General features: G+C 36.7%; 1 protein-coding gene across 1 annotated transcript in view; it reads right to left on the reverse strand.

The window, feature by feature from the left end:
* LOC127858046 (coatomer subunit epsilon-like) overlaps nt 1–21,493 on the reverse strand; it is a 29,205-nt gene that overhangs the window by 5,549 nt on the left and 2,163 nt on the right. The window contains exons 2-8 of the mRNA XM_052394913.1: nt 20,319–20,482; nt 18,117–18,219; nt 17,679–17,728; nt 15,558–15,611; nt 11,281–11,362; nt 2,714–2,869; nt 2,188–2,256 (exon numbers count right to left, since the gene is read on the reverse strand). Coding sequence (XP_052250873.1) covers nt 2,188–2,256; nt 2,714–2,869; nt 11,281–11,362; nt 15,558–15,611; nt 17,679–17,728; nt 18,117–18,219; nt 20,319–20,482 — 678 coding nt within the window. The remainder of the gene's footprint in view (nt 1–2,187; nt 2,257–2,713; nt 2,870–11,280; nt 11,363–15,557; nt 15,612–17,678; nt 17,729–18,116; nt 18,220–20,318; nt 20,483–21,493) is intronic.

Below are 21,493 nucleotides of genomic sequence, written 5' to 3' on the forward strand. Positions count from 1 at the left end.
AACTAAATAAAATGGTAAAGCTTTATGATAAACTCAATTTAAATGGTACATATGCATAAGCATGTATATACTTCATTGATTACCCAGCCAAATTCATAATTACAACTTACCAGTGAAAGCCTTGTCAGTATTGATTGATTGGCCCAGTTTAACTCTTTCAGTGCGGGAACCGAATTTTGAAGGCCTTTGCAAACAGTTTGGATCCAGATGAGACGCCACAGAACGTGGCGTCTCATCTGGATCCAAACTGTTTGCTATTCTGATAGTATTCTTTGAAAAAAATTGAAGAAAATGCTAATTTTAGAAATTCAGCAGACGACATTTTAGCAGACGACAAATTTCCCAGCATGCAAAGGGTTAATACTTCTATGTCGAAAAGTAGATCAATGACAAGGTCAAAAAGAGGTAAAATGAGGTTGGAGTGCTACGTCTTAAATGGCTCTTAAATGGAAGTATGAAAGCTCTTTAGAACGTAGCATTAATGTTAATTTATCAGTCATTTTGAGATAACTAAAAATAATTGAACATCTGAATAACTCTAATTAAAAAAAGGAGGTACATGTAAATGTCACAGACATGACAGTATAAAAGCTTTGCAGGACTAATAATTGATGCTAACAAAAGCATCATTTTTGGTAAACAAATAATTTGGACCTTCTGAACAAGTTACAGCCCATGGGTAGGTCAATATCAAGGTCAACATGAGTAAAGAGCGATGTGATCTGTAGATATTGTTCATAAATAACATCCATGCATGTATTAAAACTTTGAAGCATGCAGTATTGATGATATACAAAACGTGTTATTTACGTTTAATTCATACAGACGGAAACACTGACAGTCAAATGGCTATATGACTTTGGACATCAGTAGATGCCAAGAGCATAAATAGAGCTTCATGTTAGAAGGAATAGTCAATGAACTTACACAAGACAACAAACCTAAACACCAATTTGGATTTTAAAAGCAGTTTTGCATTCATACAAAAAACAAACCACTGAAAGGAGGAAAAACAAGAGCTGTCAGAGGACAGCGCCCTCGACTATTCAAGTGCTTGACAGTATAACGTAAGCCATCATGGGGAAATTGTTCATATTCAATAATTTATTAGATGATCTTTCAAAAATAAAAAAAGGAAAAAAAAAATTTTTTTGGGGGGGAGGGGGGTTGAGAGGGGGTTTTATGTGGGGTGTGGTCATTTATAAGATGATCTTTAAAAAAAAATGAAAAAATAATTATTTTTTTTGGGGGGGGGGATAGGGGGGGGGGGTGAGAGGGGGTATAATGTGGGGTGTGGTCATTTATAAGATGATCTTTCAAAATTAAAAAAAAAAGGAAAAAAAAAAATTGGGGTGGGGGAGGTGGGGGGGGGGGGGGCAGGGATTCTGGGTTGGGGAGTGGAGTTTTGTTTGGGTGGAATCCATTGTGGTATTCAGGTAAGTGTTGTTATGTCAAAGTATTAATAAAATCTGATCATAAATAAAGAAGTTGTGGCAATTTAAGCAAAATGTTCAATTATCTAAGTATAAAAGGGGCAATAATTCTGTCAAAATGCTTGATACAGTTGTCTGCTCTTGTTTATAGGTTGGGGTCATGTTGGTAAACAAGTATGCAAAATATGAAAGCAATATGTCAAGGGACACAGGAAATATTTGGGGTAAGACGCAAACTTTAACATAAATTTATCAATAATATGCATATTCTAAGTATAAAAGGGGCAATAATTCTGTCAAAATGCTTGATACACATGTCTGCTCTCGTTTATAGGTTGGGGTCATGATGGTAAACAAGTATGCAAAATATGAAAGCAATATGTCAAGGGACATTGAAAATATTTGGGGTAGTACGAAAACTTTAACATTTGCACGCTTACGCTAACGGAAACGCAGATGCCAAGGCGAGTAGGATAGCTCCACTAAATATATTTCATATATAATAGTCGAGCTTAAAAGCAGTAAAGCATGGGTTAAAGTTTCTGTTAAAGTTACATTCACTGTTAATGAGCCAGTTTTGACTTTACTTTTTAACAAAATATTCGCATCAAGTTACAAAAGTACTTTCAAAAGTACTGTACAGTTACGTCCATGTTCATGTCATTTTGACTCTGTAAAGTATTTGATTTATGGTAGCTTAAACATGAGAGAGGGTTTGCTAGATTCCCGCTGATTACTGTTTACAGCAACATACCTCTGGGGCCTTTCCAAGGTGTTGGGACAGTACTATCAGATTGACCAGCGTCTCGGGATTGTTGCTATCCTGTTGACAAAAAATGTTTGAGACTTGATCTTTGATAATTGGGCAAGTTATATTTAATGTGAACAGTACACTTTTCTATAATGAGCTTCCCATATAAATTGTTTCTTAAGGATTTCTTGTATAACACTTTTTTAGCTTGATTCAATTTAATGCCTAAGGAATATTGAGAAACTATATAGTCCATATTCAGTGCAGATTTGTAATATACCATGCAATCAAATTTAAAGAATTAAAAACATGCATACATATATACATTTTGTATGATTTTTTTTTGACGAAGTGCATTTCAACAACATTAATATAAATATGTTTGTCAACATTCTTTATTTTCTTCTCATTCAGACTTTTAATACACATCAACAGCAAGATGATTATGCCCATTTTTACTGACAATATTGTACAATAGTAGCAGGAGTCCTTGTGTCTTTGCCAAGCCTCTTTGTTTGTACAACCCCACCTTATCCAGTGCCTCCTGCAGACAGCCCTCTGCATCCTCAAACCTGCCTTGCCCCATGTAGCAGGCCGCTTGGTTGTTCAGAAGGAGGGGCGTACTGGCAAACTTGTCACCCATCTCTTGAAATATGTAGTAGGCATCCTGGAACTTCTCTCCTCCCTGCATTGAAAAAGGGTTTACATAAATCTTATGTTAAAATCTTCTGTTCAAAGCATCTTGTTCTTACTTGCTGACCTGAAAAAAGAAATGTTTATATACTGCAGCATTTTACACGCATTCATTATTTATCATTTTTACAGGTTTTAGACTTCATTGGATTTTATTTCTTTAATTGTCTTTCAAGATAACCAATTTATTATAAGTTTAGTCAGCATATTGTATCTTTGATACTTTTTATAAATAAGAAAACGTATCCGGTTTTGGTACTGTTCTTAACATATTTTTTGTTTCTAAATCTAGGACAATTGTTCAGTAGATTAAAAGAATTTCTTGTCAACCATCCAATACTCTCATGACTTATAAACAAGATGCGTTTGTGAAACACAATGTCCCCCTATATGATGTTTGACCTTGAAGGATGACCTTGACCTTGTGAAGGATGACCTTGACATTGACCTTTCACCACTCAAAATGTGCAGCTCCATGAGATACACATGCATGCCAAATATCAAGTTGCTATGTTCAATATTGCAAAAGAATTCATAAAATAAGCGATTTGGGCCACATATATTTGACCTCTGACCTTGAAGGATGACCTTGACCTTGACCTTTCACCACTCAAAATGTGCAGATCCATGAGATGCACATGCATGCCAAATATCAAGTTGCTATCTTCAATATTGCAAAAGTATTTATAAAATAAGCGATTTGGGCCACATATATTTGACCTCTGACCTTGAAGGATGACCTTGACCTTGAGCTTTCACCACTCAAAATCTGCAGCTCCAACAGATACACATGCATGCCAAATATCAAGTTGCTATCTTCAATATTGCAAAAGTATTCATAAAATTAGCGATTTTGGCCACATATATTTGACCTCTGACCTTGAAGGATGACCTTGACCTTGACCTTTCACCACTCAAAATGTGCAGCTTCATGAGATACATATGCATGCCAAATATGAAGTTGCTATCTTCAATATAGCAAAAGTTATTGCAAAATGTTAAAGTTGGCGCAAACAGACAGACAGACCAGCGGACCAACAGACCAACAGACAGACAGGGCAAAAACAATATGTCCCCCACTACTATAGTTGAAGTTGCTATCTTCAATATAGCAAAAGTTATTGCAAAATGTTAAAGTTGGCGCAAACAGACAGACAGACCAACGGACCAACAGACCAACAGACAGACAGGGCAAAAACAATATGTCCCCCACTACTATAGTGGGGGACATAAAAAGATGACCATCATGGCCCTGAATCGCTCACCTGACTAACCAAATACAATCCCAACCCTGATTTCATCAAGATAAACATTCTGACCAAATTTCATGAAGATTAGATGAAAACTGTGACCTCTATTGTCTACACAAGGTTTTTCTATTATTTGACCAAGTGACCTAGTTTTTGACCCCAGGTGACCCAAATAAAATCCTAACCCAGATTTCATCAAGATAAACATTCTGATCAAATTTTATAAAGATTGGATGAAAACTGTGACCTCTATTGTCTACACAAGGTTTTTCTATTATTTGACCTCGTGATCTAGTTTTTGACCGAAGATGACCCAAATACAATCACAACCCAGATTTCATCAAGATAAACATTCTGACCAAATTTCATAAAGATTGGATGAAAACTGTGACCTCTTTAGTCTACACAAGGTTTTTCTATTTCTTGACCTAGTGGCCTAGTTTTTGACCTAGTGACCTAGTTTTTGACCTAGTGACATAGTTGTTGACCCCAGATGACCCAAATACAATGCCAACCCAGATTTCACCAAGATAAACATTCTGACCAAATTTCATAAAGATTGGATGAAAACTGTGACCTCTACTGTCTACACAAACAAATTGTTGACGGTTTTTCTATTATTTGACCTAGCAGCGATTTTTTTTGTCCAATTGGGAAAAGTACCCGTACCGGTCGAATTGGGAAAAATTGAGTCGTCAAAACCTGAAAATTGGGAAAAATCGAGTCGTGAAACCCTCAAATTGGGAAATTGGTGTATTTGATTTTATGCTCCCAAATACTTTAAAATTGATAACTAATTGTTTTCAAGCTGTCAATATTATATTAACCTAGGTTCAAACCATAGAGCTGCATAGGGAAACTAACAAAATGTTGCATTTTACAAAAAAAAACAGAATTTTATTTATTTTTTTTACCTTAAATTGGGAATTTTTTAGACAGCAATTGGGAAATTTGTAGTTTTTTCGTAATAGAGAAAGTGCTGTTTACCAGTTCTTTATAAAGAAGGAAAAAAATCGCTGCCTAGTGACCTTGTTTTTTTACCTCAGATGACCCAAATACAATCCCAACCGAGATTTCATCAAGATAAACATTCTGACCAAATTTCATAAAGATTGGATGAAAACTGCGACCTCTATTGTCTACACAAGGTTTTTCTATTATTTGACCTAGTTTTTGACCTAGTGACAGTCCCTTAACTTCTGGGCCAGGGCTAAGTCTCGGCATGGCTCAAACCCTGTAAACATACTTGTCGCGACTGGCACCTTCATTAAGGAGAAAAAACTTAAGCGTAAGCATGTCGCCCTACCATTTGGTGCCAGTATGAGGACTTTTGTTGAAGATGCGGGCCTCGACAAGGTACCTGTAGCAGACCTGAGGCCCTCCAAGACCCCCCTCCCCATGGATGCTTGGACCCATTGATGTTGACCTATCGTTCTCTAATAAAATAACGAAAACTGACTTGCCACAACTCATCAAGTCAGAAGCTCTCTCACTCATAGATAATAAGTATGCTGAGCATCTAAAAATCTATACAGACGGCTCCAAATGCCTTAACTCTGGTTTTGTAGCCAACTCTTTTGTAATTCCTTCAAAAAATATTACCAAAACGCACAGGCTCAGCAACAATCTCTCTATTTTCTTAGCAGAACTTTTGGCAATTAAATACTCTTTGTGCTGGATATTGGTCAATAAACCTACTAAAACTGCTATTTTATCAGACTCAATGTCATCCCTTTTGTCTTAAAAAACAGAAATAGCAGATCTAGGCCTGATATTTTAACTAGCATTTTGAAACTTCATCAACAGTGCCTACAGTGGGAATGAACAGGCTGACAGGGGGGCTAAGGAGGGCCTCTTGAGGGGAGGGGTAGATGCTGGGGAACCCCTGGTGCCTACTGAGATCTACTCCCTGGCAAAGAAATTTGTCGTGGCTCAGTGGAATCTCCGGACTGACAATTTGGCTTCCCGTCGACATACTTTTATCAGACCGTGAAAACCCTTAGGCTACCTGACAGATACTCAGCAAGCATTGTGCTTGACAGAGCCATCACGCGCCTGAGGATGGGAACCACCCTATTACCCGGTGGCGGGGGAAAGTATGTCCTCGGTGTAGACCCTGCATGTCCTAGGTGCCAGGAACCCCTTACTGCGCCCAACATGCTGCTGCATTGCCAAAACCATAAGGCGCAGAGGGACCACCTGCATTGCACTACCATGGACTAGTTTTAAACCTTTCCAACGTGCTAGACCCCAAAGGAGCAGCTAGGGGCCCGGTCTTCTCTGCCCTCGCCAAATACCTTCTAGACTGTCAGATAACTGACAAGATCTAGGTCATTGGGGGAGGGAGAGCAGCCAACACCCACCCTATTATTCAGTCATGTGACTGATTTGTTTTAAACCGTGTTATTTTTGCACAAATCTAACGTAGTCATTGTAATTGTGTTGGGTTTGTGTCATTTCGACACAACTTTGTTTTAGTTTTTAATGGGAGTATTGTTCAACCTTGTCCATTCTAAATCAGGCCAATGGTATTGACCTGGTATTCCTTATTTTAAAACATTTTTTATAAGAGTATGATGTTAGTCCACCATTTACATTCTTCAGTCTCTTAATATATTCATATTTTTTAGCAGCTTTTATTTAAAAGAAAGGACGAGGCTGTCAAGTAACCTGGGATCGTTGGCTGCATTGCACCCCCTCCCTTCCCCTCTGACACACCCCTTCTCCTTCAAACTCGAAGAGCCATGTCGGACTGGAGTGCACAGTGCAGGGCCTTATACCTTGCAAAACCCTCATTTAGCCCTATCCAGGGTAATACCAATTCTTTGGTAATATTGTAAATTTTCTTAGTACTGCTATTTTTCCATCATAGCAAATTTTGTACCTTGTATTTACTTAATTCTTGTTAAAATTGCTATTTTATATAGCAAATTTCCTTATTTTTGTGTCAAATTGCTATTTTATACAGCAAATTTCCTTATTTTTGTGTTAAATTGCTATTCTATATAGCAGATAAGGTACTTTTGTACTTTACTCTCTCTTGTCAGCCCCTATATTTAAATAATATTGGTTGGATTAGAGCACTTTGTGGGTTTTTCCCTGCATTGAGGTATTATTTGGTCTTTTAACCAATTTTATATCCCACTGTTTTAATTTTCCTTCAATTGTTTTCATACTATTTTCATCTACTGTGCACTCCCTCTGGTCCATGGGAGACAACCGTCATAGACTCCACCTCCACAATTACCTCCCTTAGACCAACCTATTGGTAATGCCCCTACTGGTTTATTCCCCACTCATACAAGCTTACACTTTCAAATCTCTCCTTCTGTTAACACTCCAGGGTGGAAACTTGTTATTTATATAAATAAATGCATATAGTAATGTACATAATGAAAATAATCTACTTTTATGTATAAATTTATCTGTTCTGTCTCATTTTTAACTGTAAAGTTCATTGTTTTACTTATAATTTTTATGTGGCCCTATGAAGGTGACCGTATGGTGACACGTAAGTCATAACCCTTATTTTACAAGGGCTATTACTAATAAGTTAACCCTTTTAAATATTGTCTTAACGCCACTCTGGGCCGTCATCTCTTCTCCATAGCCCAATTCTCATGAGGTTCCATACAGACAGGGTCTTATGTTGGAGCATTACGGTTATATTCCCTGTCTGCAAGTGTTCAACATTGTGCCACATTTACGAATACATACCAATTACAATACAAAATATAATTTAAAACTAAATTACAATTACCAAATACAATTTTTTTGTTATATTTCTATATAATTGCATGTTTACATGCAAATCCCCCTTTTCTTATTAGAGCTATTAAATCAGGATCTTCTTTTCCTATTAATTAATGTTTATTTAAGAAATAATTCGTGTACGTTATAGTTTGTTGTCGAATAACCCACGGCCGGAAGTTTAGATGCGTAGGGATTAAATCACGAGTGCGAAGCACGAGTGATTTGAAACCACGCATCTAAACTTCCGGCCGTGGGTTATTCGACAACAAACTATAACGTACACGAGTTATTTCGATTCTAACACGATTTTTACTAAAGATTTATAGAATGTATCTTATTTTTCTTGCATACTATTTTATGTGAAGCTCCGCCCATAAAAATAGCTTTCGGCCGTTCTGTCGATCAGATCTCCGCCCTCAATAACAGCCAAACTGGATGGAAAAAAACCATTTCATTTTGGTTAAATAAGAACAACAACAACTTGCGTAAACTAACATGTTTTCATTGTACACTTTAAATTAACGTAAGAGTGTTACATCTACAAGAAAATCCGCGATAAGAGCACATTGCCCCGATTCGAACTTCAGCCATTTTAGTATCGAAGCAGCAGACGAACACCGTGGGAAATTGGGTCAATTTTACGCATTTCTGTTCATAGCGTAGTATTTTGTCACGTGACTTTCATTCATTAAAAACCGGATTATTACGCTGGTGAAAAATTTATCGGCATGTTTTGTTTAGCTACAGCGCGTGCTTTCAGTGTATAAGCTCCGCCCATAAGTTATTGCAGAATAACCCACGCTTGATTTCCTTCTTTGTCTATAGAAAACAAGTCACGTGCCGTGTTAGAATAATCTTTATATCTTCCCATTGCTAAGAGTTCTTTGTATAACATATAACTCTAACAACAAATTCCCATCTATATCCATAATTTAATACATAGTGGCAATGTTAAACCATCCATAGATTTAAAACATAGTGGCAATGTTAAACCACTTTGTGATCTGTAAAATCCTAAAATATTAATAATTTTTGCTTATTTCCAACATATTACACTTCCGTGTATTTCTTTTCTTTCATAGAAACATAAAATTAAAGTAATTCTATATTGTTTTAACATTTAAAACCCAGATCACAAAGTCTCAAGACTCCAACAAACCCATTGCAGTATATACTGAACAGTGGTTCTAGTAATGATAACAACAGTATGTGTTTTCACCATCTTTACTTATAAATATTGGGCTATTCTCTCTCTTTCTCTTTCCTTTTAAAAACATCCAATAACAATATCATATTAATAACAATAGAAATAAGAAGAACAACAATATAACATCAACATAGTAATTTATTACTATAAAACAATTCATGTATTTCATTAAAATTCAAGTTCTTTTGGATGTAATTATCCTTTTTCTTTCAACTCATATATATCCTGCAGAAATTCTTATTGTTTACAATCTGTAAAGTGCACTCAATGTCAAGGTCGTCCGCTGAGAAATTTTTCTATTTTAAAACGGATTGACCTTCTTGTAATTTTTAATAAGAAATTTCGGCCAATCAGCGCCATCGTTATATTAGCCTTCCAACCAATAGAAACGCCGCTTTTTAACAGCGTTAGGCTCAGACAATATGCAGTTTATATTGAGTAATGCGTTTATATCGCATCTCATTTTATTATAAGTAAAGCTATTTTAAAACTACTAGATTTTTATCAAAGCACCGCATCCACACTGCAAAGTATTTTATATTATAAATGGTACAGCCCAGTAAAATATTATGGCCGTTTTCGGCTTTTTTACGCAGAGTTTTATGTTAAGCAGTGTGCTCTGGCAATGGTTTCTAACTGAAGTCCCGATGGTAAATAACCCCATTAGTCGAGATTTTACCAAGATAAACATTCTGACCAAATTTCATAAAGATTGGATGAAAACTGTGACCTCTACTATCTACACAAGGTTTTTCTATTATTTGACCTAGTTTTTGACCTAGTGACCTAGTTGTTGACCCCAGATGACCCAAATACAATCTCAACCCAGATTTCATCAAGATAAACATTCTGACCAAATTTCATAAAGATTGGATGAAAACTGCGACCTCTATTGTCTACACAAGGTTTTTCTATTATTTGACCTATTATGTGAACTAAGTTTTTTACCTAGTGACCTAGTTTTCGACCCCAGATGACCCAAATACAATCCCAACCCAGATTTTATCAAGATGAACATTCTGACCAAATTTCATAAAGATTGGATGAAAACTGTGACCTCTACTGTCTACACAAACAAATTGTTGACGGACGCACACATGCACGCACACACATACGGACGCCGGACATCACACGGTCACATAAGCTCACCATGTCACTTCGTGATAAGTGAGCTAAAAATATAAAATTTGATCAAACATAGTTTTGTATTGACAACCCAGTTAGGTCCATTCATATCCAATATACTATAAAATCATAATTATACGTGGGACAAGAATTTGTGTTGATTTTGTGGGTTTACCAATAGACAAATTTAACACAAGCTAATTGCAAATTGCCAGCCTCAAGTTTCAATTTTTTTCCCAAACCAGAAAACCCCTTATTTATGTGTCTATGAACAAAGCTATTTCATGCTGACAAATACAAATGGGCTATAGATAACAAGCTTATTTGCGTTATTACGCAATTAAAATAACCAAAAACGTAATTAAATTCAAAATAAAGCGTACAAAAACACAAATACAAATTAAATAAGTTTATTCTAACATAATTCCCGTTAAAAACCTTGCGTCACAAAATGCAATTCTTACGAACAACAGGCGTATTTTTTAGACTGGTTATTTTCCGTACCAAACTGTACCAGATAGTTTATATGCCGTCCTTTGAAGAAAAGAAGGCAGTCTTTCCAGCGGTTGTCAATGTTTGGGGTATTATAATTGTAATTATTCGTAGACCCATCCGTTTTCTACTTTCATTTTTAAGGTATTCAACTCAAAATAACCCGAAAACGGGTTGCATCACTTTTAACAGCCATAAATTCATCAATTGTGCAGATATTTTCATGAACTCGGTCTTATTCAACGCAAAAATAAATGAACTTTGAACAGAAATTCAGTAATTGTTTGTTGTTATGTACAGGTACCTTTTTGAATTCCATTTGTATAAATAATATAGTAACCTTAGTAGATTATATTATATTATATTATATATGTCATTCCCTAAATTACCCAAATGAGTTAAATAAAAATGGAGGTGAAAAACCCAATTAAGCTCAAAAGTACAGGGTGAGAATTTTTGCTAAAACTATTGAATTTACAAAAACCCTATTGTTGTCAAAAACAGGGGGTGAATTACCCAATTTACCCCAAAAGTTATCTATAGCCCTGCTTTAAAGTAATTGTGTATACAACTTACAACAGCAAGGTTAAACCATCCATTGGCAAGCTGGGTGAGGATGCTGTCCTCATCTGTGTCCTGCATGCGCTTCAACTCCTTCCTGAAACCAGAGAACCTACAGTCTCCAGGGAGTCCAACCAGAGAACCTACAGTCTCCTGGAAGTCTAACCAGAGAGTCCACACCCTACAGTCTCCTGAAAGTCCAACCAGAGAACTAACAACCAACAGTTTCCAGGGAGTTCAACCAGAGAACACACACACTACAGTCTCCTGGAAGTCCAACCAGAGAGTACCGTACATGTAATTACTCTATGTTTTCGGACACCCCTTTTTTTAGCAAAAGTAATTATTTTTTGTGACTCTTAATTTTCGGACACACGAGTTTTCGCCCATAATTAATGTCTCTAAGTTTTCAGACAGTATATTTTACAGTGCTAATTTACCAAATTTTGGTCCTGTTTTCGATATCTAATGACACTTCGCTCATGGGGTTTTACAACCAGATTAACAACGTAAAACATGGCAGGTGCATGCCTTACGGCAACGGACCATTACATTTGCATTATTGGGTAAACCGGTATTAAACAATGGTTTCGCCCGATAGCATAAGCGTTATGACAATTACCAGGGGTAGTGCAAATTAACAGTTCAATTATCTACCGCAATGTAAATGACAAAATCAATATACGCTCTGTGCGCAATGGTACTACCCCTTCTCAGTAAAATAACTGTGACAAATACTAAACGCTTCAAAGTGTGATGCACCCTATTGCAAGTTTACGAACAATGGAAGGTGTTAGACAACAACTATCGGAAATGAACAAACAAAAAATTCATAGTTTTTTTTTATTGCGTTAATTACAGGTTCATACTAGCGAGTATCAGTACATCACATGCTCATATTTGAACTTGTTGGTCAAAGAACAACCTTGTAGTAACTTTCTGTCAAATAAATTAAGCAAGTAAAATTATTTAAAATGCAGTGCAAACAAATATAACTGAAATTTATACTACACGGCGTGGTATTTTACAAGCGCATGCTATTACCGGTAGTCGTTGATTCAATTGACGCTATTTTCGGACACTTCAATTTTCGACTCTCAGTTTTCGGACACCTGTATTTTGTGAATATTTTTTGTATCTAAGTTTTCGGACACACATTTTTTAAATTATTTTTAAGTGTCCGAAAACATAGAGTAGTTACGCTACACACCCGACAGTCTTCAGGAAGTTTAACCAGAGAGTCCACACCCTACAGTCTTCTGGAAATCTAAACAAAGAGTCCACACCCAACAGTCTTCATGAAGTCCAACCCTCAACAGTCTCCTGGAAGTCCAACCAGAGTGTCCACACTCTTAAGTCTCCTGGAGTTCAAACCAGAGAGTTCACACTCTACAGTCTCCTGGAAGTCTAACTAGAGCGCCCACACTCTACAGTCACCAGGAAGTCCAACCAGAGAATCCACACCATATAGTATCCTGGAAGTCCAACCAAAGAACCAACACCCTAGAGTTTCCAGGAAGTCCAAGCAGAAAACCCACATCCTACAGTCTCCAGGAAGTCTTGTTAGAACCCACACCCTACAGTCTCCAGGAAGTCCAACAAGAGAGTCCACACCCTTCAGTATCCTGGAAGACCAACCAGAGAACCCACATCCTACAGGGAAGTCCAACCACAGAGTCCACACCCTACAGTATCCGGAAAGTCCAACCAGAGAGTCCACACCCTACAGTCTCCTGGAAGTCCAACCAGAGAGTCCACACCCTACAGTATCCAGGAAGTCCAACCAGAGAACCGACACCCTACATTCTCAAGGAAGTCCAAACAGAGAGTCCACAACCTACATTCTCAATGAAGTCTAAACAGAGAGTCCACACCCTACAGTCTCCTGGCGGTCTAACCAGAGAGTCCACACACTTCAGTCTTCAGGAAGAAAATAATGACATTACACTGTAACTCCAATATAGCGCGGTCAATGGGGTCCAAGCCGCGAAACAGCGTTATAACGGATCCGCGTTATAGGTTTTGAGCTCATTTACTGCCGGGCGCTATAAAAAAAACACAGGTATAGAATAGCCTATAATATAGGTCATGTATATTGCCATGCTGTGTTGACGCAAATACATGCATATAAACCGAATCGTATCGATAACAGTATACATACCGCTTTTCTTATGTGCACATTTATCCGATAATCCAATGAAATTACAACATCACTTGAAAAATAATAATCTTGAACATAAATAACGATATATGTTTAAGAAATTCTTAAACACAACCGTTCGCATATATGCCATTTTCAGAAGTGTTTAGAGTACAGTGCATTATGGGGCAAAGCTTTCATTGGACGAGCGACTTTAAATTTAGATTGAATGCAATACGACTCATGTACAAAAAATTGTTTTATTGCGTCTCAGCATGCAAAAAACGTGTTTCCCGGGGACTTTCTGATACCGCGCGAAAATGAAAGTGAAACTCTGTTAACAATTGCCGGTACACTGCGTTCGCATGTAAATAAATCGTCTGCATTATTTAATTTCTTATACACGAACTGAAAGATTAAATGACATAATACTAGAATGATAATGAAATGACACAAAAAGTTGTTTTATACAGTAGGCAGTATATTTCACAGCCGCTCATTTAATATAGTCGAACTGCAACCGTATCTAAGTAAGAATGTTTCAATCATTTTGAATTACTTGAATTGTATAACTATCCCGCTTGCACTTAACTTATGGAAATTATCGCACTGAACCGCTCTGATGAGGAATACAAGTACATGTAATAAACACGGATACGCGAGTTTTTCACACCTTTATTGACATTACACAACAGATTAACACCAATTAGCTGTCGGTGTTGTTTAACCTCAAGGCGATTATAATCGGTTCAACGGACGGTTGAATAAAGCAATCAACATGACTGTGATTGCCGCCATCTTTGAATTGTCTGAAAATACATGAAGTTGCATAATACGGATTTGAATCAGAAATCAAATGGAAGGTTGGAGAAAAAATGGGATCCAAGCACCCACCGCGTTATATTGGATTCAGCGTTATAACGGAGCGCTTTATATTGGAGTTACAGTGTATAAATGTCAAAATTTATCCCCGAAATTCTTGCTGGTCAAATAATTACAGCGACAAACATGTGCAATAAAATAGTGAAAATAATGTGTTTTCAAATTCCAAAAGATATAAACCAATATGCATTTCTAGTTTTTATTTTTTATATCAACAGGATTTGAAATGATCTACTACTTCAAATAAGGTTGATTTTTTTATTTATAACAAGAGATGTGTTTGTCAGAAACACAACAGCCCCCTAATGTGCCGCTTTTTTTGTACCTTTGACCTTGAAGGATGACCTTGACCTTTCACCACTCAAAATGTGCAGCTCCATGAGATACACATGCATGCCAAATATAAAGTTGCTATGTTCAATATTTCAAAAGTTATTGCAAAACTTTAATATATTAAAGTTTTAAATTTTTGACCTTTGACCTTGAAGGATGACCTTGACCTTTCACACTCAAAATGATCAGCGCCATGAGATACACATGCATGCCAAATATGAAGTTGCTATGTTAAATATTTCAAAAGTTATTGCAAAACTTTACTGAAATATTAAAGTTTTGGGACAGAATGACAGACAGGCCAAAAACAATATACCCCCGATATATCGATCCGGCATAAAAAAAAAAACGGTACACTAAAATCCCAAAGAAATAACATTTTCTATATTAAACAAGAGCTGTGTTTGTGAAACACAATGCCCCCTACTGTGCCACTTTGAAGCCATATATTTTACCTTTGACCTTGAAGGATGACCTTGACCTTTCACCACTCAAAATGTGCAGCTCATTGAGATGCACATGCATGCCAAATATCAAGTTACTTCCTTTAATATTGCAAAAGTTATATGACCAAGGTTAAAGTTTTGGGACAGAAAAAACACATACCATGACAGACAGGCCAAAAACAATATACCCCCGATCATTCGATCCGGGGGCATAAAAAATTAAAATAAGAATATTTTTATGTCTCTTGACCTGGTATATGGATAAAGATATTTGTAACACGACAAACATTAAAATCAGAAAATGTTCAAGCAAGTAATAAATTTCCCCAAGGGCAAAAGCGGGACATATTATACCTCAATGAAAATGATTTATTACACAGTATCTAATTGTGAGAGAACAGTTCCAATTGCACAATTCAAACTGCAAAACACTAAGGTCATAATTCAATTTAAAGGAATATCAGTTTTCTACAGATATACAAATGACTTACTTGGCAAGGTCAACCCGATCTAATTTCAAAAGAATCTGGACTGTCAGCGCCATGCTGAAAATGAAATGAATTATTCTAGTTATTGTCCCTTGGCTACAGTAAGTTTTGATATAAAGTCCTAATAAACTATGGAATGTACTTACGCTAATACTTGTAACAATAGTGAAAAAGAATACCTCACAATTCCACATGTCAGTTATGGTATCAAGTTTATACCATAAAGCACGTGTTATCCCTTGGAACAGACTTCCGTGGCTGAAAGTGTCCTTCAGAGAAATATGATGCTCTTTAGCAAAATTAATCTCTGACATTTTGAGTATTTTATGGGTTTTAAAGAATGGGTGAATAAGTAGCCACAGACACATACGGCGAATAGCAGGTGAATAATTAGCCACAGACACATACGGCAAATAGCAGGTGAATAAGTAGCCACAGACACATACGGCAAATAGCAGGTGAATAAGTAGCCACAGACACATACGGCAAATAGCAGGTGAATAAGTAGCCACAGACACATACGGCAAATAGCAGGTGAATAAGTAGCCACAGACACATACGGCAAATAGCAGGTGAATAAGTAGCCACAGACACATACGGCAAATAGCAGGTGAATAAGTAGCCACAGACACATACGGCAAATAGCAGGTGAATAAGTAGCCACAGACACATACGGCAAATAGCAGGTGAATAAGTAGCCACAGACACATACGGCAAATAGCAGGTGAATAAGTAGCCACAGACACATACGGCAAATAGCAGGTGAATAAGTAGCCACAGACACATACGGCAAATAGCAGGTGAATAAGTAGCCACAGACACATACGGCAAATAGCAGGTGAATAAGTAGCCACAGACACATACGGCAAATAGCAGGTGAATAAGTAGCCACAGACACATACGGCAAATAGCAGGTGAATAAGTAGCCACAGACACATACGGCAAATAGCAGGTGAATAAGTAGCCACAGACACATACGGCAAATAGCAGGTGAATAAGTAGCCACAGACACATACGGCAAATAGCAGGTGAATAAGTAGCCACAGACACATACGGCAAATAGCAGGTGAATAAGTAGCCACAGACACATACGGCAAATAGCAGGTGAATAAGTAGCCACAGACACATACGGCAAATAGCAGGTGAATAAGTAGCCACAGACACATACGGCGAATAGCAGAGTAAGGCTAAGCCCAGCTAGGGCATTGCCATTTTTGAACACCGGGGCATGGTTTTAAAACACTTTGTACATGAACAGTATGCAATGTTATACACTTACTTGTACACTGTGATTTCATTATTTAAACAAGAGCACCGCATAACGGGTGCCACGCTCGGCTGCGAAAGCTTTTCAGATTATTTTTTTTAGAGGTCACAGTGACCTTGACCTTTGACCTAGTGACCCAAAAATGGGTGTGGCATGTAGAACTCATCAAGGTGCATCTAGATATGAAGTTTCAAAGTTGTAGGTGGAAGGACTTTGATTTTAGGGCCAATGTTAAAAACCTTTACAAACCTTGACATGGACGGCGGACACGACGAGCTGGCTATGACAATACCTCTCCGAAAACAGCCGAGCTAAAAATTACAGTTGTTTTGATACACATGAGTATATTAGTCATTAGAGTCCAGGGTGTGGCAAGTTTTCACTCTAGGGTCATGACTTGAACTCATTTTATGGAGGACAAAAAACGATGTTACATATCAAATATTAAACCTGTGGTGGGCCTAGTTGTCGTAGAGGAGATTATTTGTTAGTTATTGTGCTTTATAAGTCTATTTTGATAACCAGGTTGTGGCAAATACATATTTAACCTAGCCAAATTGACTCTAGGGTCATGAGTTAAAATATTTTAAGGAGAACCACAATGTGATGGTAAATACATAATAATGCACTTCCCCTTTATGAGATCTATCTTACATGTGAAGTTGATACCCTTTTAGTTTTCAAGATGTATATGTACTGAAGAAATCCGACATCCAGACACAAACCAGATGACCTTAAACAAGTATACCCCACCTAACAACTTAGTTGTGCGTTTGGTAAATTAAGTAAATATATACCATATAACTCATAGGTATGTGTTTTTCCCACTGACTTAAAAATATGTAAATACTGCTTACCATTCAATAGACTCGGATGAATGCAGAATCCTCAATGCAGCATCATAATTCTGAAAATTAATTTATTTAAGAAAATATATAATAATTGTATCATTATAAAAGTTAATAGATATTATATGGGTTAATAATATAAGTTTTTGTTTTAAATATGCATTATGAGTGTATGTCTATATATAGAATTATAATTGCACCAACACCAAAAGCGTTACTTGATGAAAATGAATGTCAAAGGCATTATAATAACATGAGAATATATTGAATCTTCAAGTTAGGAAAGGTTATTGCCAACTATACACCTGGTCATAAAAGAAAATTATTTTGCATAGATCCATATTAATCACTTATCTGCTTTATACACATCAGATCATGAAAGTTCATAAATATGAATACATTGATTTTATTCATTGATGTTATTCACTATACCTGCGATGTACTTACCTGGTCATGAAAGTAGATGGAGGCGGCCATGAGCAGAAATGTGCTGTTAGAGACGTCCACACTTGATCCCATCTTACTATCCAAATCCCTGACAATCTTGTCCCTGTGAAACATAACAATACACAACTCTTCAAATTGTAAAGTAACAAATTCAATTCGAACAAGCAAATCTGTTGAATTGATATCCCCCGCCAATATGCTACTGGACACAAAAGTATTACATTTGACACTAAAAAAAGCATTTTTTCAAGTTACAAAGGGTCATAACTCTGTTATTAACTGATGGTGTACAATGCCATTTGGCGTTCATCATCCTCTTATCCATATACATACTCATACCAAGTTTCATTGAAATCCGCAAAAGCACTTCGAAGATATGGCTCCAGACGGACGGAAGGACGGACAACGCCAAAACAATATCATCCGCCTATGGCGGGGGATAATAACTCAACTGTTCGTTATGACAAATTTGGACTGCCATTAGAAATATTATTGGAGCAAGAGATGTGTCTGTCAGAAACACAATGCCCCCTACTGCGCCGCTTTGAAGCCGTATATTTGACTTTTGACCTTGAAGGATGACCTTGACCTTTCACCACTTAAAATGTGCAGCTCCATGAGATACACATGCATGCTGTATATCAAGTTGCTTTCTTCAATATTGCAAATGTTATGGGCCATGTTTAAGTTTTCCGACGGACAGACAGACTGACTGACGGACATACAGACGGACAGTCTGACAGACAGTTAAAAAACTATATGCCACCCTTTGAGGGCATAATAATAGGAACAAGAGATGTGTTTGTCAGAAACACAATGCCCCCTACTGCGCCGCTTTGAAGCCATATATTTGACCTTTGATATTGAATGATGACCTTGACCTTTCACCACTCAAAATGTGCAGCTCCATGAGATACACATGCATGACAAATATCAAGTTGCTATCTTCAATATTGCAAAAGTTATGGGCAATGTTTAAGTTTTCCAACAGATGGACAGACTGACTGACGGACAGACAGACGGACATTTCAAAAACTATATGCAGTCATTCAGGGCATAAAAACCAAAAAAACTGCATGTTATATATATTTAAATTATACTGGTAACAATGAAACCGGATCTATCTTTTAACACAGACGTGACGTATACCCCCACGTGTGGCATTGACACAGACTATTTTGCATGCTGTCTTCACAAAACAAGAGAGGCTAATTTAGGGCGATTTTTAAGAATTATTATGTCATTATCATTGATGGCCATTTTTGACCTTTGAACTCATAGTTTGACCTTGACCTTGGCGATATCGACATAATTCTTTTGTGCGTCCAATGATGGTGAAAAAATGATTTTGAAATCTCACAATGAACGACATAGTTATGGCCCGGACAAGCTCATTTATGGCCTTTTTGGACCTTTGAACTCAAAGTGTGACCTTTACCTTGGATTATCATTGTAATTCTTTCGCTCGACACACCGTCCAATGATGGTGAACAAATATGCCAAATGATTTTAAAATCTCACAATGAACGACATAGTTATGGCCAAGACAAGCTCATTTATGGCCATTTTTGACCTTTGAGCTCTAAGTGTGACCTTGGAGATATTGACGTAATTCTTTCGCGCAACACACCGTCCAATGATGGTGAACAAATGTGCCATATGATTTTATAATCTCACAATGAAAGACACAGTTATTGCCCGGATAAGCTCATGCATGGCCATTTTTGACCTTTGAACTGAAAATGTGACCTTGACCTTGGAGATATCAATGTAATTCTTTCACGTGACACACTGTCCAATTATGGTAAACAAATGCGCCAAATGATTTTAAAATCTCACAATATATGGCCCGGACAAGCTCATTTTTTGCCATTTTTGACCTTTGAACTCAAAGAGTGACCTTGACCTTTGAGATATTGATGTAATTCTTTCGCGCTACACACCGTCCAAAGATGGTGAACAAATGTGCCAAATGATTTTAAAATCTCACAATAAACAACATAGTTATGGCCCGGAAAGCTTTCGGGACAGACAGACTGACAAAGTGACTCCTATATAGCCCCAATTACCATTGGTAATGGGGGTATAATTACCAAAAGTTTTTTTAGAGGAAGATTTACCATCAAGAGTACATAAAATATGTATTCTGCTGTTAAAGAAATTATTGTTTGCTGTTTATATATTGACAAGATTACAACCCACCTCTGACTCTCATTAGCTAGAAATTCAGCGAACTTGCGGACAGCTAGAAGTTCCTGAGGATGAGAGGGTTTAATTTCATCCAGAACAACACCATACTTCTTCTGTGCAATATAGGCTCTGTACAACAGGACATCCTTCTCTGTTCGCACATCAGGATTAGATGGCTGAAGATAGTAAATTTAAGTAATACTTTATCTCAGATATGTGTAATATATTTGAAGTACCACTACATGTCTTAACTTGGCAGCTTTAAACTTCAAAGTTACCTAAATATTTACAGAAAATAGAAAGAAAAAAAGGGGCGAAGATTTGTTCCCCTGAGTTCATGCCATTAATTCCAGTTGAAAATATTAAGACATGGAAGTTTATTGCGTACAATCTTTTATTTGACATGTTTAAATGTCTTATTTTGAATGCAAAACATGTCAAACATTGCACATTATTGATGTTTGGGTTATATAACCATCAAGGGGGGGGGGGGGGGGATTCAAAACAATCACACACAAAAACAACATGATTTTGTTAACTTCGGATAATTTCAAAGAAAATTAATGAATGTCTAGAAATTGGAAGTTAAAGTGAAAACACAAAATGTGTTCCTCCCCACTCTTTTTTATATAAGATATTAAGCACATGCTTTTTGTTAGCTATTGAAATTTACAACAGGCCTGTAGATTTTTTCTAGGCATAGACATTGACCTAGCTAAAGAAACTTCAGCGTACAGTTTATATAGTATTGACAGACCTGTACGCTGAAGCGAATCCCATATCAAAAGTCAACCAGAGTCGTAACATATCTATGTCACGCTATAAATCAAAGACAGTTCATTTGCTTGGATACATTTCTTAATGTATCGGTGAATGAATATCAGGGGTTTCACTGGCCCAAAAAAAGTTGTCGCCACTTTTTTGCGGCGTGAAAACTGTCGGTTATTCCAATCTTATTAATAAGAACAATCATTTAAAGAAACCTTACTACATTAATGTCATTGACTATATTATCACTTTAAAAAGTATGTTATTACATAAAAAAAACAATAAGTACCTTCATAAGTCATACCTTCATAAGCTTTATTTGCATATAAAATATAAATAACATTTTTTCAACTTGATAAACAATACAGATAACCAAAATAATATAATATAAATAATGTTAACATCAATGTATTAAACAG

The sequence above is a fragment of the Dreissena polymorpha genome, chromosome 14 (assembly GCF_020536995.1).
Source record: "Dreissena polymorpha isolate Duluth1 chromosome 14, UMN_Dpol_1.0, whole genome shotgun sequence".
In the NCBI taxonomy this organism is placed as follows: Eukaryota; Metazoa; Mollusca; class Bivalvia; order Myida; family Dreissenidae; genus Dreissena; species Dreissena polymorpha.